We start from the raw sequence: 22,459 nt of genomic DNA on the forward strand, positions 1-22,459 counted from the left end.
TAAAATCATTGAAGGGACATTTGCTGGTACCACAAAAAAATTTATTTAAAATAAACTAAGACTTAATTTGAAATTAAATTAAAGTTTTAATTGAATTGATTTAAATTAAAATGTTAATTTATTTAAATTAATTTAAATTACATTTTAATTTAGTTTAAATTAAAGTTATTATTTAAAGTTATTTGATAACTTTAAACATAATTAGCCACGTTACTTTAAATAATATAACTTATTTAAAATATAATTAAGTTACACTTATTTAGAATTAGTAAGTTATATTTACAAACAAATATAACTTATTTACATTTTAAGCAGTAAAATATAAATACATTATATTTTACTGGTTGGTAATCCATGACTTTCTGATTAGCTGGGGTATAAATATGCTGTAACACAAACTTTTAGGCCGGATCAGGAGCTGGATGGTAAACATCCCTGTGTGTATTTTGCTAAAACTTGCTGGTGATTTTACTGGAGCCAACAAACTCTGGTGGATCTGACATGAAGGGAAGGACGAATATATTGGAAAGCACCTCAAGCTCCTTATTAAGTACAGAAGAGGATCTGTGATGATGTGGGTCTTCATTTCTTCTAAATGTTGTGGTTGACACAATTAACAATAGAAAGTAGGTCACTAATGTAAGGCAATGTAAGAGTCAGCATTGCTTGTTTGATCAGAAATGAATTAGCTCTGTGGTAAGAGGATGACTCTGTGGGAGCAGAACATGTCTGAGTCTTGATAGCATGATCAACAGCTAGATTTGTGTTACTACAGTCCTAGATGTCAATGTACTGGATAAAACACATTCTGTGGATCCAAATGGGAGGGGGTATCCTCAGCTCTTGAGTTTTATAAGATCCTTCAACAAATTTGCTTACTTAAGCTTTGCGTTGTCACGTCTTCTGCTACATGTTAGACCAGAACCAACAGCTTGTTGAAGTGCATGAAACCATGAATCCTTTCAAACACCAGGAACGAACATGTGACATCACTGGGTCTTTTAGTAAGATAATGATCCAGTATCAAATTACCACAGAAAAGCCTTAGTAGGCATTAAATCAATGCCTTGTGAAATATTATAAAAGACTAAGTGCTGTATTGTCAATGGGGGTTGTTCAAATTATTAACAGCAGCATCACTAAAAGCAATTACAACTCAACATCAAGTTAAAAGTTGGATTTTTTTCAGTATGAAATCATGCCGATGCAAGACTTTTCACATATTTTTAGTATATTCGCTAATAAATGTAAGTTTATTCTTTAAAATCCAGACTCTAGCTGGACTGTGTAGCATTCAGAGTGGAAATCAGTTAGTCCTTCGTGACCCCAGAGAGGTTCAAACAATCATCTCCAAGGGTACAATGAAAAGTGTGACCTCTGTCAGACTTCACCAGCTTCTCGGATTACAGATGCAACCCTGCAGCCGGTCAGATTTCAGTGACGCAGCACGTGCATCACAGCTGCAGAAAAGCGTCTGCATCAGGACCGTCGGAATGCTGCTCTCCTCTCCCCAGCGGCGGAAATCTGACAACTCTTAGCTGCCCGGGTTAATGGCTACTTAAATCCCTCATAAAGGAGAGAGTATAAATGGCCAGAGTATGGTTGGTTAATTGATAAATCAGTGCAACGTGTGCTCGTCTTCTGCTGGAAGTGATTGTGGCGAGCTTTCCAAGAAGAAGATCGATTCGGTTCTTACCATGTCAGCTATATTGACCACTGTCTTAGCGTTGTTGTTCGTGTGCCCAACGGAAAGACGATGCTTCTTATACTGAAGGAGAAGAAAGAGAAAGAGAGGAGAGAGAGGGGACACACATAAAAGAGGGATTAATGTTCTAAAATCTGGCTTAAATGTAAAATTTGAGTTTGCATATCCAAAAACATTTAACATTCCCTTTATTTCACAGAAAACAATGAATGACTATGTGCAGTAAAATTAGGCATTTAAAAAGTAAAGCCTTCTTTGTTTGTAAACTCTTACAAACTCTTGAATCAATATGTCCAGATGACTGAAATATACAGTAAAAAGTCAAACATCTGTAAATTATATACATGTAGCAAGGCTAATTGTAAGTTATGCAAACAACTCTGGTTTTTATCATTTAAACATTTATACATCCATAATTAAATGGCATAAACTATAAAACAGCTGCAGCTTACCATGACATGATCATTGATGACCATAAGCTCTATGTATTTGGTCTCATCTTCTACACTGCGTGACAAACGCGGAGCCTGGAAGGAGAGAACAGATTTATCATTTCTACCAGACGGACATTTGCTTTGCAGTTCTCTTCCGTTGAGCAAGTGAATTTTAATGAGAAACTAAGAATAGTACAATGAACCCAGTAATACACTCATGTTTCCTGCACCACAAAAAAAAAGGAACAACAAATCGATAAGTTGAACTTTCAAAAGTCAAACAAGATCTGCCTGTTTTCAGATTTACAAAACATGAGGGGCTAGAAGGGCAGAGGCCTGAACAGCTGCAGACATCTGAATATTTGTTCAACTTCAGTTTGCCTACCAACCTGGCATTGGAGTGGAGGATGCCATCATCCACCTTCTACACAGCTCTCTTTCTCACCTGGAGAATACTGGGAGCACAGTGAGAATCATGTTTTTTGATTTCTCAAGCGCGTTCAACACCATCCAACCCATGATACTGAAGGACAAGCTGGAGTACACGGGTTTGGACCACCACCTCATCACCTGGATCCTGGATTACCTCACAAAACGACCACAGTATGTGAGGACCCAGGGCTGTCAGTCAGACAAGGTTTGTCTAAAGCACAAGGAACAGTCCTTGCCCCCTTCCTCTTCACCCTCTACACTGCTGACTTCCGGTACAGCTCTGCCAGCTGTCACCTGCAGAAGTTCTCGGATGACTCTGCTATCGTCGGTCTCATCAAGGATGGAGATGATGGGGAGAACAGAGAACTGACTCAGAACTTTGTGGAATAGTGCCAGAGGAACTGTCTGCAGATCAACACAGGAAAAACAAAAGAACTCGTGGTGGACTTCTGCAGGTCCAAACACTCTCCTTCTGGGCCAGTGAACATTCAGGGAATGGACATTGAAATCGTGAGGTCTTACAAGTACCTGGGTGTTCACACCTTAACAACAAACTGGACTGGACTGACCACACAGCTGCCCTCTACAAGAAAGCACTGAGCAGACTATATCTCCTGAGGAGACTCAGGTCCTTCGGTGTGCGGGGGGCTCTTCTCAGGACCTTCTTTGATGCTGTGGTGGCATAAGCCATCTTTTACAGAGTGGTCTGTTGGGGCAGCAGCATCTCCACTGCTGACAGGAAGAGACTGAACAAGATCCTCAGGAAATCCAGCTCTGTCCCGGGGTGTCATGTTGACCCAGTGGAGGTGGTGGCAGACAGGAGAATGAGGACTAAGCTTCAGCACATGCTGGAGTACCCGTCCCACCCCATGCACCATCCTCTGACAGCACTGAGCAGCTCCTTCAGAGCCTGGCTGCGGCAACCTTAGTGCGTGAAGAAAAGATACTGCAGGTCTTTCCTTCCGGCCGCCGTCAGACTGTACAACACCCGCTGCTCTCAGCAGTTCACTTCTCTCCACTACAAGCAATAAACCTGGAATTTATTTATTTATATTTCATACAATACTGTTTCAGTATTTCTATATTCACTTGTATTATTTTGTATATATAGATTTTTATATTGGTTCTGCTCTGTCCTGTGCTGCTGTAACAATATAAATTTCCCCACTGCGGGATTAATAAAGGAATATCTTATCTTATCTTATCTTATCTTATCTTATCTTAAAGACAAAGCTGGAATACTCATGAGATAAATATTTCAGGAAACGGAGACAAAGGGAAGAAATAGTGCGGAAAAAAATGTTTTGGGGGAGAGGGCCACAAAATCATTGACTTTTTTAGCAACAAAGATCCCAAAAACAAAAAAACAAACCTGTCTCTTTTTTCTCCAGTGCACGACTTTTGACTCAGGAAAAGGCGGACTGGGGAAAGGTGGCTCTGGTAAATCCCCTGGAAATGAAAAACACTAATCAGAAACAGTCCAATGCTGAGTTTAGCTTCAATGTACACATTTTATTAATGTAAATTTAGCATGTAAGCGAGCATGATTTAACAAGTTGCAGTGTTTATTTGTTTATTTATTTAGTCAGATTTCAGTTTTAAAGTCTTCATGCCAGCTTAGAACTAGCAAAAAGTCATATAAACAAAGAAGCAATTATAAAAGTAAAATAAATTGCTTTCACAAATAATTTATGACAAAAATATCTTGTCACATACTTTAAACAAAATATCTGAGAAGAGTAAATGTAAAAAGATACAGATAAACAATGTAATCAGAGCTAAAAGCATTCAGTAAATTATTGGACCCTGGTGTTTATGTTTGGCTGGGCTGGCTGTACATTCATTGTTATCGGATTATTCAGCACAACACTGCACATCAGTTATTGGAAAATTGCACATTTAAGCTCTCCATCTATTCAGACACCCACTTACCACCAAAGAAATCACTCAGCTCCTCCTGTCCAGCAGATTTGTATATGAGGTGAACTTGAAGATCGCCCTGAAAAACAAGAGAAAATAAATTCACCAAATATATATTTTTATTCACCCACTGAATAAAAAAAGGCGAATAAACATGAACTTCACCATTAATTTGCTATTTTAGTTTATTAAAAAACTTGACAGAGCACAGAAGACATCCAAGAAAGGGTTAAGCCAGCTCCTGTGAGTCAGCGCTGAGGGCGGAAACACCCGAAGACGTTAACACGCTACATCCTGTTTACGCTCCGTTTGTACTGTAGCAGCGTTAGTTTAGTTTGTGTTCAAGTATGTAAGACGAGACTGAACAGAAATGTCACCACGTTCACGGTAAAACACGACATATTTCGGAAAATACGAGGTATTTAAACTTACATTGAAATAATAAGTTTGCGTTTCATTTTAAATAATGGTGATGCAACAGGTAGCTATTGTAATGCTAACTTTTTTAGCCGTTGTCTAGCTGGCTAATTGGCGTCCAATGGCCGATGTTTTTAACAAACATAATTGTTATTTTAAGTTATTCTCTCAGTTTAGTTATCCGGGTGTATTTCTGAAGCTGTTAAAGTAGGTTATAGTAGGAAAAAGCAAGATAATGGGTCGAGCTTGGTCGGTTTCGTGGCACACCCATGATTACAGCTGTCTTAGTGGTGATTGTGACAGATTTTTTTCTCGTCAACATGACTTTAGCAGTTATAACTCACATCGAAGGTGTGCCAAAAGGAGATTATTTATTTATGCTGTTTATTTTCTCTAAAGTAGCGATGAAATTGTCACATCAAAGCGAGTTAAATATCTATGTTTTGGCACACAATTCATTCAATCTGTTTTATTCAGCGGATTCTAACAGTAAACACATCTACTCTTAAGTGCTTGAGGTTAAAATATTATTCCCTTTAACAATATTGAGTTAAGCAAAAAAAAAAAAAAAAAAGTATAAATCCAGACAGACATATTAGGAGACAGATAATTTCACATAATGAAAGGTCTCCAGAGCTTAGAGAATCTGTCAGATCTCTCTCTTCTTTAGTTTTGAATCTGAATGTATTATTAAAAGCTAGAAACTAGGCTGATGCTGCACTTTTTCCTTCGGTGACAAGAAGCTAGCTCATCACATGCTTTAAATATAATTACTAGGATTTAATAAGTAAAACTGTTGCAGCTGCATGACATCTGTACTGTAATAATCACCACCATCTTAACCCAGAACAACCTCTTGGTTTACATTTGTTTAACTTTCATAATCTGTCTTGAATATAAAAGCAGGGTTCTGTCGCCGACACATAGCAGCAGATAAAATTCATGTTTCTGTGTAACTGTGGAGTCTATGTGATGCCCTGCTGGGTATCGCTCCTGCTGCCTCAGACTCAGAGTCATTCCCACTTTGTTGGCTAATGAAATGAGAGCATTGTCACTCAGGGACAGTAGATATTGGGTCAACTACATGCTGGTGAATAGATGTGTTATAGGGGCTGGCCCACAGCTAGGCCAGCTAGTGGCACAGTTACTTCAGCAGTAACGGGGTCAATCAGATGAACCTTTGCAACGTTGCTGTTTTTCAGGATTTTTTAAAGCGATTGTTGGAATTGTTCTGCTTCACATTGGAATAACTTGTCCTATCCCTGACTTCTTTTGCTTTTCTGCTACCAGAGCCCTCTAAAGACCAGCCATGTCGTGCCGGGACATCCATGCTACCAATGCCTTCGCCTTCATCATCGCCTTTGTGTGTGTGGGTGGGATTGCCGTGGCAGTGTTGATCCCACAGTGGCGCATCACCAGACTCGTCACCTTTAATCGCAACGCCAAGAATGTGACGGTGTATGACGGGCTATGGGCTAAATGTGTGAGACAGGATGGATATTCTGGATGTTACTACTATGACTCAGAGGTATTACTCTAGTTAGTTTTAGATTCTTTTCTGATTTCTGTGATATTAAGTCCTAAAATGTCTGACAACTAAACAATGTCAGTAAAAAAAAACAATGTCGTAAATATGACGCCCTGTATATACGTAACCATGTCTTTATAAAATGAATACTTTCGTCACATCATTTAAAAAAAATACTACTGTACACACAGGATTTAAGAGAAATGTTCTTCCACACAAACCTGCTGAATTACACTGCCAAACCCACAGGGGGCAGAATAGGGAAAAGCTGAAACCTGTCAGCCAATCACAATCCTTCAAACCAACTCACTTCCTGTTAAGAATGAAATCTGGCACCTACAGGTTCATTTGATATATAGGTTTGACTACTTTTAAATACCATGTCAGAAAATAAAGTTAATAAAACACAAGACAACGTTGATTGGGAAATGTGTCAAAGTGGATATATTGATGCATTATTTGGCGCAGACTGTAGAGCGTGAACTTCTTAGTCTCTAGTTTCCAATGTTCACACACAAACACAAATAAGAGTTCTTAGAGCTCCACTTTGGTTGGAGTTTTTGTTCATTTTTAGTGATACTAAACGGAGTTGACAAGGTTGAAAGACCTAATCTCATAAAAATCTATTTGGTGTCCAGCTAGGCCTTACAGTACATGACCCACATTAAAAATATGCTTTTGTACATTAAAAACATGTCTCGTTTTGTAATCCTGAAAGAAGAAACCATTGTGTCGTCCTTTTCTTCTAGTGGTACTCCAAAGTTGACCAGCTGGATCTGCGGCTCCTGCAGTTCTGCCTTCCTACAGGTTTCGCGCTGGCCTCTCTGGCCTTGCTTCTGTCCATGTCTGGGATGTGTAAAACCTGCTGTTGCTCAGACAAGCCTGAGCCGGACATTAAGACCACCAGATTCCTCGTCAACAGTGCCGGCTGCCATCTGGTGGCTGGGACCTTCCTGTTCCTCGGGGGAGCGATCGCCATCGCACCATCAGTGTGGTTCCTGTTCCGCACTAAACAGATGAACAGTAAATATGCCAACATCTTCTCCGACGGGTTCGCTGTCTATATAGCCATAGGCTGCTCTGGAGGACTGATGCTAGCTGCGCTACTTACGTTCATGTGGTATTGCATGTGTAAGAAGCTGCCTTCGCCCTTCTGGCTGCCCCTGGAGCCCGTGACTTCCTCTCCGTCCACCCAGCATCTCACTGCCAACGGATTCCCTCCTTCCCCGGTTTATGGACCGCAGCCATTCCCACCGCAGGCGCTTCCCCCCACAGTCATCGACACGCAGCCGTTTGTGCCGCCGCAGGGCTACATACAAAATGTGATGGCGCCCGCTCCTGCTCAGGTGTACATGTCCCAGGTTTCTCCTGCAGATGGGTACGGATCAGAGGTGGGAGGCTCCCAGGCCTATAGCTACGCCCCGTCACAGAGCTACGCACCATCTCAGAGCTACGCACCATCTCAGAGCTACACACCATCTCAGAGCTACGCACCATCTCAGAGCTACGCACCATCTCAGAGCTACGCACCATCTCAGAGCTATGCGCCGTCCCAGAGTTATGCCTCCAGCTACGCCGGCCACCGTTACTCCACCCGCTCACGTATGTCGGCCATAGAAATCGACATTCCTGTTCTGACCCATCCAGAGTGAGAGGCAGAACACACTGAAGGCCTCTGCCTGTCAGGCACCATTAAGTAGAGTGCTGATAAAACTTATAGACCCTGATAGAACAGAGCTAATAATGTGAGAGCTATTTTTAGCCTCTAGATAGTTTAAAAACTCTATCCAGGTAGGTCAGGCCTGAGTCGACCCAAACAACACTACTCCATGAAGGATTATGTATTTTTTTTAAAAGTGAACATTCCTAAAACACTGCATTCAGCTTAGTATTTCAAAAAGGGAAGAAATATAATTATTTCCCATGAAATAAGAAAAGCATATTGTTCCTCTGGTTTTCCAGCTGGGTTGGACCATTAACTGAATGGGAACCAGTAGCCCAAGTGGACTGGTTCCCTTTCACTGAGTTTTTATGTTATATGTTTTCTCACTTGTTACATTCACTTTAAAATTAGGTCTCTGCTGTGGAGGTCTCTGTTATCACTACTGAACATTAACACTGACTAGCATCAACTTTAGATTGTTTTCTGTAAAGTGACTGATTAAGATTAATGCCACTGTGTCACAGAGAAGCAGCTGTTTTTAATGCACTAATATTATGAATACTGTGCCACTTTGCTTTTGTTTACTGGTCTTAGCTCAGAGTTATGCTTTTGTATTGTGCTGCCTTTTGTGTTGAAATTGTGGCTCAAAGTGATTATTAATCTGTGCCAAACCTGCCTTTGCAAATGCAGAAGTTATATAAACTGTGGATCTAAACATTTGTGCCATAAACAAATATAAAAGTCTGTAATGAACGGAGCAAATGCGGAAACCAAATTTAACCTTGTTGCCTTTTTGATGCTTCTCATAAATTAGCGCTGAGCAACGGTTTTAATTGTTTTAATTATATTCTGTAACATTCAGGTCCATATAATGCCGTTATTTTTCCACACTCTCAAAGTTTTGTTTTAAATAAATTACAAATCACACTTGTGGATGCGTTTTAATGTCCTCCATCTTGGGTTAGAAATGACAAATTGTTCCTTCAACCACACAATCAAGTAAAAGGTCAGACTGATGACCTCATTCGGTGAAGAAGTTGTCACTGAAGGAAGAACCGAGCCACAGCAAAACATCAACTTTACAATCATTTTGTCGTCATTTTAAAGCCACATGCTAAATTGACATCCCTCCCTTGCGTATCGTCTCCTCTGCTTCTACTATCGGCATTTAGCGACCGCTCAGATTCTAGAAAAAAATAATTTGAAAGACATTGAATGTAAAATGCATCACTGGTTAAGAACCATTTAAAAAATGGCTTCATTTAATCTTTCCAAGTAAAAGCTTTTGTTTTCATCAGACTTTCCTCTGGTGATTGAGTTGAAATTTAGAAACCTTGAAACCTTAAAGATTGTTTTCTAATTCCTCCCTGATGCCTTGACTGACTGAATGCTATTCAATCTATATCTATATATTTAACATAAGTCACAAAATATGAAGCACAGCATAAAAAATCAGCAAAATTGGAAAAGCTTTTGTCCTGGCACACATGAATTCATCCTGACATGTAGCCCATCCCCCCTTCTTCCACAGTCACCCACTCATCCATTCAATCTCCCACATATTTTAGGTACTGCTGAAAAAAACAATCGTACAACATCTAGGACTCTAGTTTTGCATCTTTTAAAGCATCTAAATGAACATTGAGAAGCCAAAACTCACTTCCTTCTCTGTTACTACTTTATTTCAGGGTTCAAGGTTCATTATATTCACTTTGATTGAAAATAAAGTGTTTATGTTGGTTTTTTGTAGCATATAAACTGCCCTGAACATCTTTATCAGAGCAGGAACATCTGAATAAAATACCGCAGTTTACTGTGTCTTATTCTTTGTTCCTTAGATCGTCAGTCAGAGCCAATAATCCCAGTTCAAAAAGATAAACGCAGCGCACAGCCTCAGCAGGGAGGGCGTAAACGGCGGAGATTAGGGGTCGGCACAGATGGCTTTCATATGCTGGCGTAAGGAGACGCGGGGGTGGGGTCTCGGTTGCCAGGGGAGACAGCACCTCAAACACAGCCCGGCGGCTCATGAATACAAAAGCAGTGAGATGTAACATGCTTTTCATTGACACCTCTTGTGAATGTGTGAATGAACGGGAGCTGGTTGAGCTACATGAGCTTGGCCCCAGGTCACAGGGAAGCCCTTATCTCCATTTTTGTTTTTCATCCTGTCAGCATCATTATTATTCCCAGCTTGTGCTCATATAAACTGTGTATCATTTGGCACCCAATGCAACCCCCCAACACAAAAAAACCCCAAAACATCGCCACCAGCCCCCCATCGGCACACTCCTTTCCAATCATCACCCTCTCGTCTTCAGTGTCTGCTTTCTGCTTCCATCTCTTCCTCAGATCAACATACAACATAAGCAGAATAACAAAGGAAATGATAATGCACGCAAAATACGTAATATGTTTTTTTTCTTTCTTATTTTGTCACAGTGATACATCAGTGAACTGATATAAATATGTAAAACAAACCATTTACGGATCAAAGATGAGTGTTTTAGCTTGAATCTCACAAAGAACAATAAGAGACTCAGAATAATTTCAAAACTTTATGAAACATTTTAGTGAACCCTTTTTCCATGTTCAGTGAAGAAAACTACATACCAAGTTCAAAAACTGAAATGTTAACTATACTAAAAGACAAACTCAAACTGCTTTCCAGTGTTTTAGTGTGCATGAAATTAAGCTGATGTTTGCTATGAAAAGGTTTCTATTTTTTCAAAAGAAATTAGGATAATCCATCTATTTTCTTTACACCATTGTCCCTTGGTGGGGTCAGGAGGGTTGCTGGTGCCCATCTCCAGCTAATGTTCTGAGCAGGAGGCAGGGTTCACCCTGGACAGGTTGCCAGTCTGTCACAGGGCAACAGAGACACACAGGACAAACAACCATGCACACACACACATGCCAATTAGCCTGACAGTCATGTTTTTGGACTGTGGGAGGAAACCAAAGTACCCAGAGAGAACCCATGCATGCACAGGGAGAACATGCAAACTCCATGCAGAAAGACTGGGGCTGGGAATTGAACCCAGAACCTTCTTACTGCAAGGCAACAGCTCTACCAACTGCACCACTGTGCAGCCCAAAATGAGAATCATGTCAAACAAAAACAAAACAAACCACAATTATTCAAAAACTACTGCTATATTAATTAAAGTAATTTATGTCAATAAAATTGTCATTTTAAACTGCATTTAATTAATGTTTAAAATCTCAGAAATATTTAACGTAAATCCAAAAACCATAAAGACAAACCACAACTAAACACTGTTAATCCTCATGCTTCTTTTGAAAATTGTTACAGATGCATTAAAACTATCAGCAGATTTGCATCTTATTTCTCATTGAAATCTTAAAGGAGGCACTTTTTAGATTTCACCAGTGACATAAACACTGGAGGGGGGCAAACATGAATGAATGACGTAATAACTAAAGGACAGAACATGTGGTGCTTCCTGCAGACCAGTATCAAAATATATTTTCCACGTTGTTCTAGCATAAGAGCATCATGTTCCCAGCTGCTGGACTAAAAGTTTGCATATTATTAAATATTATATTGTGCTGCTGCTAGCCACTTGGACGCCCCATGTAGGAAGACTTTCTGGTTTTTACTTACCCACCGGTCAGTTGGTGTCCTACGGATATGACCGAGCAACGTGTTTACAGACAGAAAATTGAGCTGAAGGGCTTTTGTGAGGCCTTTTTAATGATGTTTTGTGTAACTTTTTCTGCCTTGATGGTGGAAGGCCAGAAGGATTTACCATATGGTCAGCTGGACTCATGCTGACTCTGTGTTTCGGTCCCACTGAGGTTTTGTTTAAATGTGCTGGCTGTTTTTCTATTTCTGGAACAGACGCAGTTAATGGTACGTCCCAGAACTAGCAGGGTTTGCATTTACTGCCGTTACTGATAACGAGGCATTTTGTTTAATGTCAAACTAGCATAACTATGCAACCAGATTAGACTGAAAGGGCACTTAACATCAATGTGCTTAAAAGAAGTGCAAAAAGCTCTAAAAGCTTACAAAAGCTTTTATTTCCATGCACCTAAATCCATGGAACATCGTGACCTCTTCTGACTATGGAAAACTGAAATTGAATCAAAAGATGATTCAACTAAATATTAGTTTGAAAAAAAGTTACTGAGGTTTTCTCTATCAGATTTGTTTTTCTGTTGAATTTTACAAGATATAGTCCATATACAGTACATGCTTAAAAACCTTTGAGATGATTACTATGGTCTAATTGATTTATGTCATAAAAACCCAGGATTGTTACAGTTGTGTGTAGATTCTTAAGGGTTCTTGTAAATCTGCTCCAAACCTGTTTATGTACCACAGTTATGTCCCAGCTGGACTTAAAGAGATGTGGGGAAAACAAATGAACATTCTTGAGTGAACCGAGCCGTCTCCACAGTACATATGTGGGTTTAAAGGGCACTTACGCTGTTGCTGGCCTGTCCTCCAGGTTCAATCATGTAGGTGTGATTGCCATCGAAAAACATCCCACTGAAAAAGAGAAGGAGGTGGGTGAGGAGAGGGCAGCAATACCGAGTTTCTGTTTTTTTTTTTTTTTTTCGTCATTGTTAATGCCAGTGTGATGGATTAGTCATTTCAGTGCTTGCTCAAGAGGTTTAATGTGCTGCTGGGTCACTTTGAAAAATGAAACCTGTGAGATTTCCCTCATAACGACATTATAAAACGTTCTACAGCAAACAAATGTTGCCTTTTCTTCAGATATTTCTTTATTTGTAAACCAGGTGGTGAGAAAAAGTAAATGCTATGTTACAGATTTATTCTGTTTTTGTGTTTTTTTTTCTCACACTCAGATATTTAAGATAATTTTACCGTGAGACAAAGATAACATGAGACAATGCAATTTTTAAATGGTCAGGTGTTTTCAGAAGAAAAAGGCCATCCAAACAAACTTGCTTCTACTTGAGAATATACTGTAACTCCCTCCTATGTTAAATTATGACTTAACTGTGATTAGTAACCACAATGTTTAGAAAGTAGAATCAATTTCACCAGATACACGAGTTGGCTGACTATTGCCAAAACTTTAGAAGAAAAAAAAAATCAGAACCTGTTTGAAAACATAAGGAAGACTAGAAGATATTTAAAAGTAACAACAGAAGGGAAAGAAATTCAAGAACAGATAAAGTAATTTATGTATTTGTGCGGAAAGTGTTGCAAAACCATTTCCAGCGAGAGCCATTATCCAAAAATGGAGAAATTACTCCAAGAGTAAATTACTCTGGAGTAATATGCTCTCCAAGAGCAGATTAAATACTCGTCAAAACAGAGCCCATCACATTCATCAGTAATCATGATCCAACAACAAGAAAAAGAATTTAGCATTCCAAGAAGAAAACAAGTGCTGAGATAAACAAACACAAACGTCAACCTTGTGTTTTTCCCCATAAAACATCCCAGTTACATGAAAGAAACTCAACATATTGTTGCAGAAAATAAACATAAACGGACTATAGGTCTGCTTTGCTAATGTACGGCCTGGGCGACTCATCAGAACTGATCCAACCCGTAACTATGGTGGCCTAGTTAAAGTCCAGACAAACCAGACTTATCAATCAAATCTGGTAGATCTGATAGATAAGGTATTAAATCAATTGTGCAAAGAGGAGTGGGCCAAAATTCAAAAACAGCTCAAAATAAGTACTGAGGCAGTGCTGAAATTATTCTTCAGTCCAACACTGCAACACTATTTAACTAAAAATGAGAAGGTGTTGCTGTTCAGAATATGCAACAAAACCAAAGTGTCTTTCACACATTAAACAAGACAAACCAGAGACAGCGAAACTGTAGAAACCGTCAACGGAGTTTAATGTAGAAAACCGAACAAAGCAGCAACACACAGACACACACGAGCCTCGTCGTCACACACCGAAAGCCATACAGAAAAGTGATTAATCAGTTTGACTTCAAGCTGACGGGTGAAGGACCTCTGCGTGTCGCGTCCTTATGAGTAAATGTGCTCACCATCAGACAGCAGCCTTTAATTAGCTTTATCTGGAGCTTTTAGCAGATTGGTCAGGTCAAACTGTGAAGTCAGGAGGGTCAAAACGCTGCAGGGACACACAATCTATCTCCTTACTCTCAGGCTGTTTCATCCTGTCTGACCTCCGGCTCACCTTCAGCACAAACACACTCTCTGTCCGGGGCCAACACTTATGATAAACTACACACCCACACGGGCAGATTTATTTAGTGGGACCGTGAGGTTAAATCTCTAACTTCATGCTACCAAATGTAAAATAAATATTAAGCGAGCCAGTTAAATATTTAGTGTAAAACTTAAACTAAATGAGTGAATAGCATGGTGAATATTTGGCTGAACAATGAATCCCTATTTTGTTTGTTCAGGCTAAATAACCCAAATTAATGCTGTTATTTTTATTTTTTTTACTTTACTACGGTACCTAAAGAACGAGAGCCAGCCTTCAGCCTTTTGTGACGTCACCAGGAGCAAGTACATGTGGAAACTTGTTTTTGGGAGGACATATTTTATCTTGGTTAAATAAAAAGTTGCAACATAACAAACAGAAAAACTGTCCAAAATGAATGAAAACTGAGGTCCAAAGTGAAAACAGGACGTAATGTAAAATATGTGCATGTTGCATTAAAATGAAAGCAGCTGTTGTGAATTATAAATAAATATAATTGAGATAATATTAAGGCCTATTGTTTTAGACATCCTTTTAGTCAAGATGTTCTTCATCAGGACAAATGATGAACTAAAGTCGTCTTGATGTTGGGTGAAGCCTATTGAAACCCAGATAAAGGGTTTTTTTGTGTGTGTGTGAGAGAGAGAGAGAGAAAGAGAGAGAGATGAAGAGGTAGCGAAAGAGGAGAAAACATTTAGAGGAGACAACAGGATGTATAAAATGATAGAGAACCGACTCAGCATGGAGGAAACACCTCTGACAGCGCTGTGCACGCCCGGCTTACACTTATATATTTGTTGTCATTTTCATAAAAGCAGCAAAAGATTTTCATGTTAGTGCCTCACATGTCCTAAATATGCTCTGTTTGTGGAATGCTTTAAATTTGATTAATTCATAGCCTGTGTTTTCATTATAGCACACGCACCGTTACATAATTTGCTGAGCCACAGTCCCATGAAATATGCAAACGTGACTCCAGGCCTGAGCTCTGCTCAGCCTAATCAGCAGGTAGGAAAAATACCTCAGACATTCGCAATAATTAGCCAAAATGACATGTTTGCTCTGAATGTTTTGGCTTATTTAGCCTGACTTTGTGACGAAGAGGGACACGATGAGTAGAAACAAGCTTTGATAGATGTGGAGTGGGCATCGTAACGTTTCAGGAGACGACTGAAGGCGATAATTAGTGTGAACTCTCGACAATGTGAAAATGAGTGTGTTAAATACTCACTGTTGGGCTATCAAAGAATTCATTAAAATGTTATTTTCTTCATCTCAAGCCTTTCATTTGGAACTAAAGCAAGATTTACAAAGAACTAATCACTGTTATTCAGAATAACACCACACGCCTTGCAAAAACCATTCATTCAAGTTTGATGTGTCCACATTTTTTTTCAACCACAAATTTCAGTACATTTTATTGGGATGGAGCAACACAACGATGCATCTGATTTATAACTGGAAGAAAAATAAAGAAAGCACTTTTATTTACAAATACAAATCAGAAGTTCTGCAGAAAAAAAAAAAATTACTGCCACTGCCGCTGCAAGTCTTTGGGGTTTGTCTGCACCTGCTGTGCACATTTAGATACAGAAGTTTTTGCCCCATATTCTTTGGAAAACAGTTCAAGCTCAATCTGATTGGATGGAGACTGTCTGTGATCCCACCAATTTTTGATCGGATTAAAGTTTGAACACCACAAGTAAGTATTGTACAACTAACTATTTAAGGTTGGATCCTTCTAGCACACGAATATGCTTTGAGGTAAAACATTTGATATGTTTAGGTTCATTGTCCTGCTGGAAGGTGAACCTAGGTGTGGGTTTTAATGTTTTTATCTTTTTAAATCTTTTTCAAAATATCTTTCTCTTTCTCACTGTTTATTCAATGTCACATGCTGTTTTTATTTTAATTATGTAAAGCACTTTGAAATGCCTAGCTGCTGAAATGTGCTATACAAATAAAATTTGATTGATTGATTATAAAACGGCTCCGTATTTAGATCCATCTTTCTATCGGTTCTGACCAGCTTTCTTGTCCTCGCACAAGAAAAGCGTCCTGCACCATAATGCTGCCACCACCGTGTTTTCCCCTGGGGATGATGTGTTCAGAGTGATGTGCAGTGTAAGTTTTCTGCAACAGAGCATTTTGCGTCCAGATCAAAACGATCTATTTTGATCAGAACCAATTCTTCCACATTTTCTGTGCATGGTTTTCTTTCCCTGCGCGGTTTTCTTCTCTTGTCTGTTCTACCCAGGCCAGATCTGAGGAGTTCACAAATATTAGTTGTTTTTCTGCGTTCTCCCAACTGAGCTGTGGATTTGTGCGGATCCTTCAGACTTACTGTGAACCTCTTCATTTCTTCCTCTATCAGCGCTCTCTTTGTTTGTTCTTTTGGTTTAGTGAATGTCCAGGCTTTGACAGCTTTTTTGATGTCAAGATGAACTGAACAGTTTTATGTAAGTGGTTGTAAGCTTGGGATACGTTTTTCTAACCTAACTCTGTTTTAAACTTCTCTGAAACTTTCTCCCTGACCTGTCTGCTCTGTTCTTTGGTCTTTGTTATGCTGTTTGTTAAATAATGCTCTCCAACAACCTCCAGCTGGATTTATACGGGGGCTAAATTACACTCTACTGATTAATACAATTACTTCTGAACGGAGGTGATGGAATTTGATTTTATTTGGGGGTATCAGAGTAAAGGGGGATCACTACAATTGCATTTTGGATTTTCATTTCTCACAAAATTTGCAAAACCTTCCACTTCACAATTTGATGCTACTTTTTGTTGGTCATTTACACACAATGCTAATAAGTTTGTGGTTATAACCTGACAAAATGTTGAAAGGTTCAAACGGTGCCAATATTTTTACAAAGAAACTGTTTGTGTGCCAACCCTGTACAAGCAGAAGACTCTGACTTAGAGTACAACATGTACTTCTCCCAAAAGGCCTCGTTTTTCACTCTTCTCTTGAACAGAGCACCGCTTTCAAGCAGGAATGCTAAAAATACCAACATTGGGAAGAAGAAAGAGCAGAGGAAGAGCAGTGGAGGGAAAAGAGGAGAGGAAGAAGTCTGTTTGAATGATAACCCTTGTAACACAAAATGCAGACAGGCAGGAACGGCTGGAGAAAACTAATTACATTGACCCGAAGAGGCAGGAAGACCTGAACCTGAACACACAGAGGGAGCAACATTAGCAGGGAAAAAGTTACGTCCACGGCGTTTATACTCACTGCAGTCCGTGGCAGGTGGAGAGCGCCGCGAAGGAGCGAGGCGCGTCTCTGACCCTCCCCTGGTAGTAGCAGTGCTCTCCTCCCTGCGTGCAAAACACAGTCGGGTTACGTTCGAAGGCCTGGCTCCGACTCAAACCTTTCAGACATCTTGTTACCGCCTTCCAACAAGAGTTGAGTCCAGAGCGATCGATCACACTGATTTTCAAAACACGTAAGCGTAAACGTGACGCTGTGTTGATCTGTGCCTCAACACTTTCACATGATCCCATCTGTGGAATAACACGCTAGCTATCAGCTTCTCCAAACTATGAACCTTCATGCCAGGTCCTCTGTAATGTGTTTTCCATCTCCACCAGAAATTTCTCCATCCTCCTGTGTGTGCGTGTGCGTGTTGTTGAGCATAAACATACACTTATTGTCTGCAGATGAGTATGATGTCTAAGTGCTCTTTTGCCCTTCTCCTGCTCCATTTCTTGCTGCCTAGCAGCCATTAGACAGGAAGCTTTTATCAGAGGATCAATTACTGCTCTAAAGTCTAACCCTGTGGACACCAGCAGACGTTCTTCCTCATCCAGACCTCTTACTGTCCCTCAATTGTGTCTCATATGGCTTTGTGAAAGAAATATGCATGTAAGCATTTGCATGCGAAAAAAAAAGTGTGAGTGAAGACTTGGATTTATTATCGGTCTACAAGTTCATCAGCACTTTGCAGATCAGACCTCTGTGCAGGCAGACTGCTGAGTTTGCTTGTGTTGTTTTTGAATAATCTTTAAATTAGTTTGATGTTCTGAAACACAGGAATGTGAGAAACATGCAAACACTCTTTTTACAACACTGCACATGTTTCGACCCATAGAGGCTGTAGAGTTAGTGTCAACAGTTGCCATCTTCATTGGTTCCCTATAAATAAAATGCTGTTTAGTCATCAGGGGCGTCAAACCCATTTTCATTTTGGGCCATGTCAAAAATCTGAATGTTCTTAAAGGGCCGGTTGCGCCGGAATATATGGAGAAAACCAATTAAGCTGTTAAAATATCAATCAATATAAATATCCAGGATTTTGTGATTGTTTTACAGATTTTGTGGCGCCAATCTAGAAATGTTTGTAAGGAATTTTTTCGATATTCGCACTAATGTATAATGTTAGATGTGACTTTTTATTACTCATTGTATGAATTACGTACTATCAGGAAAAGCTAAGGCAGCAGTCCCTTAAACTCAATGTTTTTGACCAATTTTGAGAAAATCTGCAGTAAGATCAGAAAGAAAAAAAAAACATGGAGTTTTTTTTTCGATTTTGTGTGAATTTTGCAAATTTGTGAAAAACTGGAAGGACTTATTGATGTAATTTGGAGTCTAGAGGGCCACATAAAAAGCTACGGTGGGCCAGATTTGGTCCCCGGGCCTTGAGTTTGACACCTGTGCCTTGCATAATAGTTGGAGTTTAAAGTTTTGACGAGAAGAAGAGATCTGTTCTGTCTAAACACCTGGAGAGTCACAGGAATACACAGTCAGATTAGATGTGTCCTAGTAAAAATAGGTGTATTATGTTTTATTGTTTTAGTTTATGGCATCACGGCTCCACAGAGGACTGCACATTAAAATAATTGAGACACGAAGGATTTGAAAGAGGCAACAAGCATCTTGTTAGAAAACCATAAAGTATATGTGCTTTTAAACAGGCCTTAGGAATAAATGTGTTAATAAAGAAGTCTTCATGAGGATTACTGAGTATGAATTAAAGACTCAGGAGCTCGTCTACATAAATTTTGTTCATTAAACCAAAAGGCTTCAAGTTATTTCATTTGGGCTAGGGCTGATTGTCTTTCTTGTTCCCCTTCAATCAGTGCCAATTACACTCACAATGGAAAACAAGCAGGGAAGAGATTCTCAATGTGTCATTTATAACATGACTGACGCTTGCAAGAGTAAAACAATACTTTATAGCAACAAGATGGAAAGACAGAAATTTTGAGTCAATATATAAGATGAAAGGGGATCTGAAAGTCATTAAGAAGAACCTAAAGCTGCAGATGAAGAGGAAGGAGGTTGTTGAAGGCACAGAAAATGTGCGCAAAATCATAAAAACAGAGCAGGCTATTTATAAGTGATGCTGTGCTCCACTATCCCAGAGTCTCTCCTCTTCCTGTCGTACTGAACCTTCTGCTCCACTTCTCATCAGAAGAGGAGAAACCAAATGGGGAACATTCACCATGTGCACATTTACATGTCGCTAAGCTGCTCAGACCTGGGATCTCCTTATTCCACCACAAATAAGCAATCAAATAAAATGCACAGCTAAACACTTAAGGCTGGACACTGGATGTGGGTAATAAAACACAACACATAATAAAACAAGATCACCTCCAGCAGCTGTTTCAAATGCTTCCCATACAAACTTCACTTACATTAAGCATCATGTAGAGCTGTAAAAAGAGCAGCAAGTCATTTCAACATGTGATTAGGCTTAATTTCCAATAAATACTCTTTAATAATAATGACAAGAGTAATTAATAATTAGTTTATCATTGTGAAATAATGTTTACAGTAACTTGTACATAAATTAATTCTCAATTAATAATCAATTCTCTGAAATGATTCATATTTTGTAATAATACAAAATATTATTTTGTATTATTCTTTGTTATTATTGTATTACTCTGCGTCTTGTTTACGCAGAGTAAATGCATCTTGAAGGACAACCATTCTATATCATATAATAAATATAATATAATGTTAATATTAAAGAAAGAAAACTGTAACCAGAGAAGGAAAGTTTTTACCGTTTCCATCCTTCCTGCAGCAAAACAGATTAAAAATCCTTCTAAAAGTTTGTGAGAAAACATTTTGTGCCGCGATGAACGGCGTGATCCGCCCTGAGCTAACTGCATTAAATTCAACCTGTGGACTCCTGATAGCACATTTAACAGGATGGCACTCTGTCTCATATCGGATGCCGTACAGGAGCAGAACAGATCCTGGCCCAGATCTATCAAAGCAGCGGCTGATGGACACGTTGACCTTTACACGCCGCACACAAACACAGGAGGCTTGTCTCGAGTTAACCTCCTGGAAAGCAGGCATTTAAAACAGAAAGAGGTGCTGCTTTTTGTTCAGTCAGAAAGAAAACTCTGTCTCCTCTGGACATTAATCAGCAACGTGAACTAATTCACCGCTTTATATTGACTGTTATAATTACCGGTGGCCATATTTTACAAGATCTGTGGAGTTAATTTGGATCATTCTCTCTAAAACATCTGATATTACAACTAATCTGCTGCTTAGCCGAGGAAATCCTGAGCATTATGAATCCTCACCCACTTACAGAGCGGTGTCACATAACGTCTGAGTGGGCGTCCTGTAACTGAGCAGTGTAGATTTCACTGGATTATCGCAGCAATCTTAATCTGGTTTCAGAGCAGCTGCAGGTTTAAGCCACAGCTGACGATCTCTAGAAATTCACTGTTGATCCATGACACTCATGAAAATTGTCTTTTTCTTCAGACTCCGTGTGACGTTTTCTACTTTAGCTTGACGAAGCGTTTGTAGTGACAGAACAGATGTTTCCGGGTTTTTCTTTTTAAAGGAGCGCGTGTTTTCTGAAAGTTTATTTGCTTCAACGCACAGAGAGTTACTGGGTTTACTGATCAGACAAATAAGTAACATGAGAGGCTGGCAGATATTTTTTGAAAGTGCAATATGCAAATACTCTCCATGGATCACTTGCCAGATGTTTGGTGCACAAGTTTGACTTTAAGTTTACATTTTATTTGGATTTTCTCTGATTCAACAGGCTCAACTAATACTTGGATAAATATCTTCTAGCGAGCTGGAGGAAAACTTCATGCTTTCTTTAGCCATCCCATTAGCAAAATACAAGTTTCTGAAATGTTTCTAGGTAGTTTAATGACCCGTTTGTTTAAAAGCCCCTAGCAGACCTCCCCATCAGAAACTTTAAGCATTTTGGAGAGCTGGTTATCCCTATTTTTTGTGGCCAAAGATCCAGTCACAGCAATGCGAAAGTCCTTGTTGACGGCAACAAAAAGCAGCTGTTGTTTCTGCACCTTCCTGAGGGACATTTATTGAAAATATGAGTGGGGGTGTATGTAAATATTTGATATCCAATGAAATCTATCCAACATCTTAATTTTAAACTTCATTGCAATTGTATGGTGTGTTTTCAAGGGTTCCAATGCATCTCTGAGTGTCTACAATTACTGATGATGAGTGTATACAAACGTCTGAGGATCACTGATAAACAAAGTGAACATTTTGATCATTGGCTTTGCAATTATATTAGAAAGAATGGGCAATTATCAAAGCAAAAGGAAGACTTCAAGGGAAATTTTGAGCTGATAGCTGTGGTTCACATCCCAGCTGCACATTAATGTAGTGAGAATGATTTTTATTATCTTACTTTGGTGACGACGATCTTCCCATTCTCTGATAAATGCCTCTCCTGATATCCCGAAGACAGGAGATCACTGTGGAGAGAAAAGGGGAGGAAAAAAAAGTAAAGTTTTGCTCTGTGGCTTAGGCATGCTGAAGTTTCACTGTACAACTATAAGTGTGCCTAATTATGACCCGCATCAAGAGACAGCTCTATTTCCAGCTAACAAAACCTACATAAAAATAATTGTAAAGGTCTAGGCTCTAAGAAAAATGTTATGTAAGAATGCGTGTGAGTCGCTATCAGAGGAAAGGAGGGACAAACCAAGGTCAGTAAGTGGGAGAGGAAGCTGAAAAGGCAGAATGAGATAGAGGCAGGAAATAAACTGAGAGGGTAGAGGAGAGAGAGTGAGAGAGAGAGAGAGAAAGAGAGAGAGAGAGAGAGAGAGAGAAAGAAAGAGAGAGAGAGACAGAGAGAGAGAGAGAGAGAGAGAGAGAGAGAGAGAGAGAGAGAGAGAGAGAGAGAGAGAGAGAGAGAGAGAGA

At 39.4% G+C, this 22,459-nt stretch overlaps 2 protein-coding genes across 5 annotated transcripts in view; one reads left to right on the forward strand and one right to left on the reverse strand.

The window, feature by feature from the left end:
• adam22 (ADAM metallopeptidase domain 22) overlaps positions 1-22,459 on the reverse strand; it is a 71,837-nt gene that overhangs the window by 20,141 nt on the left and 29,237 nt on the right. For all 4 annotated transcript variants that reach the window (XM_015055821.1, XM_015055823.1, XM_015055822.1 and 1 more), the window contains exons 4-10: positions 21,944-22,010; positions 17,527-17,609; positions 12,552-12,615; positions 4,504-4,570; positions 3,944-4,020; positions 2,158-2,232; positions 1,697-1,768 (exon numbers count right to left, since the gene is read on the reverse strand). In XM_015055821.1, coding sequence (XP_014911307.1) covers positions 1,697-1,768; positions 2,158-2,232; positions 3,944-4,020; positions 4,504-4,570; positions 12,552-12,615; positions 17,527-17,609; positions 21,944-22,010 — 505 coding nt within the window. The remainder of the gene's footprint in view (positions 1-1,696; positions 1,769-2,157; positions 2,233-3,943; positions 4,021-4,503; positions 4,571-12,551; positions 12,616-17,526; positions 17,610-21,943; positions 22,011-22,459) is intronic.
• On the forward strand, positions 4,739-9,029 carry cldn12 (claudin 12). The gene is made up of 3 exons (XM_015055827.1): positions 4,739-4,909; positions 6,199-6,436; positions 7,186-9,029. The coding sequence occupies exons 2-3, from the start codon at positions 6,218-6,220 to the stop codon at positions 8,086-8,088; spliced, it is 1,122 nt and encodes a 373-aa protein (XP_014911313.1). The 5' UTR covers positions 4,739-4,909; positions 6,199-6,217; the 3' UTR covers positions 8,089-9,029.

Source organism: Poecilia latipinna, unplaced genomic scaffold (genome assembly GCF_001443285.1).
Source record: "Poecilia latipinna isolate Pla-1442-1.1 unplaced genomic scaffold, P_latipinna-1.0 Scaffold1337, whole genome shotgun sequence".
NCBI lineage: Eukaryota > Metazoa > Chordata > Actinopteri > Cyprinodontiformes > Poeciliidae > Poecilia > Poecilia latipinna.